The sequence below is a fragment of the Plasmodium reichenowi genome, chromosome 6 (genome assembly GCF_001601855.1).
Source record: "Plasmodium reichenowi strain SY57 chromosome 6, whole genome shotgun sequence".
NCBI lineage: Eukaryota > Apicomplexa > Aconoidasida > Haemosporida > Plasmodiidae > Plasmodium > Plasmodium reichenowi.
The window spans coordinates 985,902-991,836 of NC_033651.1; the positions used below are offsets into that span (position 1 = coordinate 985,902).

The 5,935-nt window shown below is 20.2% G+C and overlaps 2 protein-coding genes and 1 non-coding gene across 3 annotated transcripts; all 3 read left to right on the plus strand.

Moving 5' to 3' along the window:
• Positions 1-992: 992 nt before the first annotated feature.
• On the plus strand, positions 993-3,301 carry PRSY57_0625200 (pyruvate kinase; the record flags this gene model as incomplete). Its single annotated transcript, XM_012906625.2, has 3 exons — positions 993-1,176; positions 1,463-2,180; positions 2,668-3,301. The coding sequence occupies 3 exons, from the start codon at positions 993-995 to the stop codon at positions 3,299-3,301; spliced, it is 1,536 nt and encodes a 511-aa protein (XP_012762079.1).
• Positions 2,318-2,544, plus strand: PRSY57_0625210. The gene has a single exon (XR_002204051.1). It is a non-coding gene; the product is annotated as a small nucleolar RNA snoR35 (small nucleolar RNA).
• A 1,527-nt stretch (positions 3,302-4,828) lies between the features above and the next one.
• Positions 4,829-5,935, plus strand: PRSY57_0625300 (mitochondrial ribosomal protein L46 precursor, putative; the record flags this gene model as incomplete). Its single annotated transcript, XM_012906626.2, has 1 exon — positions 4,829-5,935. The coding sequence occupies one exon, from the start codon at positions 4,829-4,831 to the stop codon at positions 5,933-5,935; it is 1,107 nt and encodes a 368-aa protein (XP_012762080.2).

Sequence of the window (5,935 nt, forward strand, 5' to 3'; positions counted from 1 at the left end):
TTTTTTTTTTGCTTTTGGCATTTTATATTTAAATGTATTTGTAAAATTATTTATTTAAAAAAATATATATTACAATTAGGTATATAAATTATATATTAATTTTTCTATAATTTCTAAAAAATATAATATAATTATATATATAAACCTATGCGTGTATATTATATATATAATATATTTATAATATAATAGATGGTAATAATTCATTTTACAGATTGATATTTATTATATTTATATTTATATTTGCATTTAAAAATATAAGAAAAAAAAAAAAATAAAAAAGGAAAAAGTAATTTTAATAATGTATGTATTATATATATATATATATATATAATATATATATATAGTACATATATATAATATTCTTTCTTATTTTTTTTTAAATGGTATCTCTTTTAAAATAATTATTTTTGTATATATATATCCCTTCTTTTAGATAATTATTTTATTTTTTTATATTTATTTCTTATAGCTTCATATTATTATTTATTTAGTATCCTGTTTATCATATTTTAATAAATAAAAAAAAAAAAAAAAAAGAGAAAGAACTATTATTTATATAGAAGTAATATATAAAAAAAAGGCTACAAAATTTATCAAAAAAAATATAAAAAATAATAAATTTTTAAATATTCTTAAAAGGAAACACAAAAAAAAAAGAAAAAAATTAAAATAAAATAATAAATTTAAATAATAAAACTATAATAATCATAAATAATATTTTTATAAATATATTAAATTATATATATATATTATATATATGTATAAATTTTACTAGGGTATATTATATATACATATATATTTAAGTAATAAAATATAGTTAAAAAAAATAAAAAAACAAAACAGAAAGTATATTTTAATAAATATTAATATTATAGATTCTGATTATCCTGTTTTTTTAATTTTTTTTTTTTTTTTTTTTCCTCTTATTATTATTATAATAATTTTTAAAATAAAATAATTTAATATATATATACATATATATAAACAAAAAAATGAGTTCATTTAAGTACAAAAACTCCGCCGCAGGTGCCAGTATGCAAAGTGCTGCTAACATAACCTTGAGACAAATTTTAGAACCCAATAATGTGAATTTACGTTCTAAGAAAACACACATTGTATGTACCTTAGGTCCAGCATGTAAATCTGTTGAAACACTTGTTAAATTGATTGATGCAGGTAATTGATTGTAGTGTAAAATTGTCATAATATCAAGAAATTAAAATATAATATATATATATATATATATATTTATTTATTTATTTATATGTATAATGTCATATTATGTGTATGTTATTATATAGTATGAGGTTTATATATATTATCATATATACTTTTCATCCTTGTATGTTTTAAGACCTTTTTGACATTGACATATAATATAATATAAAATAATGTAATATACATTTTGCGTGATATGCTTTGTTTTATTTTATTTTATTTTATTTTATTTTATTTTTTTTAGGTATGGATATTTGCCGTTTTAACTTTTCTCACGGTAGCCATGAAGATCACAAGGAAATGTTTAACAACGTGTTAAAAGCCCAAGAATTGAGGCCAAATTGCTTATTAGGAATGTTGTTAGATACTAAAGGGCCAGAAATCAGGACAGGGTTTTTAAAAAATAAAGAAGTTCACTTAAAAGAAGGTAGTAAATTAAAATTAGTAACCGATTATGAATTTTTAGGTGATGAAAGTTGTATAGCATGTTCCTATAAGAAATTACCACAAAGTGTGAAGCCAGGAAATATTATATTAATAGCTGATGGATCAGTAAGTTGTAAAGTTTTAGAAACACATGAAGATCATGTTATTACAGAAGTATTAAATACAGCTGTTATTGGTGAAAGGAAAAATATGAATTTACCAAATGTTAAGGTTGATTTACCAATTATTAGCGAAAAGGATAAAAATGATATACTAAATTTTGCTATACCAATGGGTTGTAATTTTATTGCTGCCTCATTTATTCAATCAGCCGATGATGTCCGTTTAATTAGAAACTTATTAGGACCAAGAGGAAGACATATCAAAATTATTCCCAAAATCGAAAATATTGAAGGTATTATTCATTTCGATAAAATTTTAGCTGAATCTGATGGTATCATGATTGCAAGAGGAGATTTAGGAATGGAAATTTCTCCAGAAAAAGTTTTCTTGGCACAAAAATTGATGATATCAAAGTAAGAAAATTAAGAAAAATATATATATATATATATGTATATTTGTGTAATAATTTTGTGCAATTATATTTCTCCTTATTTGTAATTCTGTTTATCTAATAAGTTCATACACCGCATCAGCTATTAGTTCCATAACCCTTTGCATCAAATATAATGCATAAAATTAGAAAATGATTTTATACATTCACATATGATGCATATACTAAAAAAAATGAAATTATTGTGATTTTGAACGTTTTGTTCAGATTCTTTTGTTTTTTTATCTTATTATAGTCAGCTGATTGATTATGTGTGAAGTATTTTGTTTTTATATTTATACGTCACATGTATCAAAATCATTTAGTGTTAAATTAAGATAACATATTTCACCTAACTGAAAAATATACATATGTATATATATATATATATATATATATATATATATATATATATGTTTATGTTTATTCATTCATAAATTTATGTATTTATTTTTTCCTTCCATTTATAGATGCAATTTACAAGGTAAACCAATTATCACTGCCACTCAAATGTTAGAATCCATGACCAAGAACCCAAGACCAACAAGAGCAGAAGTTACAGATGTAGCCAATGCTGTTTTAGATGGTACTGATTGTGTTATGCTTTCAGGAGAAACTGCAGGTGGTAAATTTCCAGTGGAAGCTGTTACTATTATGTCCAAAATCTGTTTAGAAGCAGAAGCATGCATTGATTATAAATTATTATATCAATCATTGGTAAATGCAATTGAAACACCAATTAGTGTTCAAGAAGCTGTGGCTAGATCAGCTGTAGAAACAGCAGAATCTATTCAAGCTTCTTTAATTATAGCTTTAACAGAAACAGGTTATACTGCAAGATTAATTGCCAAATATAAACCAAGTTGTACCATCTTAGCCCTTAGTGCTTCTGATTCAACTGTTAGATGTTTGAACGTACACAGAGGTGTTACATGCATTAAAGTAGGTTCATTCCAAGGAACAGATATTGTTATTAGAAATGCTATTGAAATCGCAAAACAAAGAAATATGGCAAAAGTTGGTGATAGCGTTATTGCTATTCACGGAATTAAAGAAGAAGTATCTGGAGGTACCAACTTAATGAAAGTTGTCCAAATTGAATAAACATATAAATGTATATATAAATGAATAAATATATAGACACATATATTTTACATATATTATATATATATATATATATATATGTATATATGTCTGTGTGTGTATATTTATATTATATGTGTATTTTTTTTTTTTTTTTTTCCTTTGCCTTTCTTTAATGTATGTTGATGAGATTTATTATAATAATAATTTTTCATATTTATATACCTTACATGTACTATTATAGATAATACTTTATGTATTTATAAATTTATACGTTTTTTTGAAATTAACAAACGTATATCTATATAATTATAAAAAAAGTGAAAACAGGTTTAAGGAAATATTTAAATAATAATAAATTGTTAATATATTTTTGTAACTTGATATATTTTTATAATGCATCCCGAATTTAAATGAAAATATCAAAAAATAAAAATTATAAAATTTGATGTATATATATATATATATATATATATATATATAAACTGAACTATATGCATATATAATTTCATTTTGATATAAAAAATTAAATACCTTGAAAAAGAGAAAAGATATATATGTAAAATATATATATATATATATTTACATATATTTTATTTTATTTTTCACCTTCTAAATAGTAATATTCTACACCAAAATAAACTGGAAACATAATATTAATGCCTCATATATGCGTTTAATATTCAAGATTATTATTATCACTATAAATGATTTGAACTTGATAAAATATGCTTTTTATAATGATATATATGTATTCAATTTTATTTATTTATTTAAAATATAAATTAAATTATTATTAGACATTTTTTTCATACATCACATTAAATAAATAATAATGTATATTTATAAGGATTTGACATGGTAATAATTATTTACAACTTAACTTTTAATATGTTTGTATATAATATTACATATATATAATCCACACCTGAAAAATTAGGTTACAATATAATATTAGGTATTAAAAAAGAAATATATATAAACATAAGAATATAATGAATTTCGTGTTCTTTTTTTTTTTTTTTTTTTTTTTCTATTAAATTAAATAGATACACATATATTTTAAATGTTATACATATTTTATAAATAAAATATTGTTTTTATGATACTTCAGAATGGAAAAATATTTCACATAATATTTATATATATATATATATATTTCAACTATTTTGATATACGATTATGTATAATGTTTTTGTGTTTTATTTTGTTATTTTTTTTTGCTTAATTATTATTTGATGTTATAATTTTTGAATATAAAAAATGCTTTTTTATTTTTTAGAAATAATATATAAATAGATATGAAAAAATATGTGAAGAAATATATTATTTAATTGTAATTATATTTGGAAGTTATTCTCATGTGTTATACATACATATATATATATATATATATATATTATATAATTTTTTTTTTTTTTTTTTTTTTTTTTTTTTTTGGTAAATCAGTTTATAATGAAAAATCATATATTATATGTGCAAAATAAGAAAGAAAAAAAAAATAATAATAATAATAAAAAGAAAGAGGAAAAGAATATATTTTGAGAAATGGTTAAATGGCTTATAGAAAAAAGAGTATCAAAAAAAATATTAACTCTGAATAATGTATTATATAGAAATATAAAAAATTATAGTATTTTTGTTAATAAAAAAGAACATGAAATATACGAAAATAATGAGGATGATATGTTAACAAAAGTAAATATAGAAGATGGGAAGAAATTAATAGTTGTCCATGAAAAATATAAAATACAAGTGTCTTTATGTATAGATAGATTTCCTATAAATTATGTTCAAGAAAAATTTGAAGAAGATTTTCAGAATTTTAAAGATGAATGGTTAATAAAAACAAATAACAATTTAGATGTAAATGAGGAATTTTTTCATATGAAATATAATTTAAGCAATTTAAATGAAAAGCAAAAAGATAATGATAATAATGATGATGATGGTGATGGTAATAATGAAAGGGAGAATTTGGATGAACAAAATGAACATATGAAGAACAATACATATAATAATAATAATAATAATAATAATACGAAACATAAATTAGATAATATAACAAATAATAATGTGAACAATATGGAATCTATTAATGAGTTCTCTATGGAGCACGAAAATTTAGAAAAATTATTTTCTTTAGAAGGTATACAAGATATATTTAAAAAAAAAGAGGAAAAAAAAAAAAGTCATGAAAAAGATAAGAAAAATAAAAAGGATGAAAATATTAATGAATATGATTATAAAAATATAAAAAGAAAACCAAATGATTTTTTATATTTATTAGTGAAATATAAACACTTAAATAAATGGATGTTCCCAATTATGGATTTTAAAAAAAATTATTCAATCAGACAAAATTTACAATATTTATGTATGCAACAATTAAAATGTAATACGTTACCTTTTTTTATAGGTTATTCACCTTGTACTTATGAAAAAAGGAAATTTAAAACTCCACTTTTAGAAAACGAAATTATAGGAAGAAAAATTTTTTATTATAGGGCTCATTACATAAAACAACATACAACATGGAATGTATTAATGAACGAAGATATACAAGATGTGGCTTGGTTAACACGTTCTGAATTAAAAAATTTTCTCTCACCCAATAGGTATTATGTTATAAAAGATGCCTTACCCTTAACATAA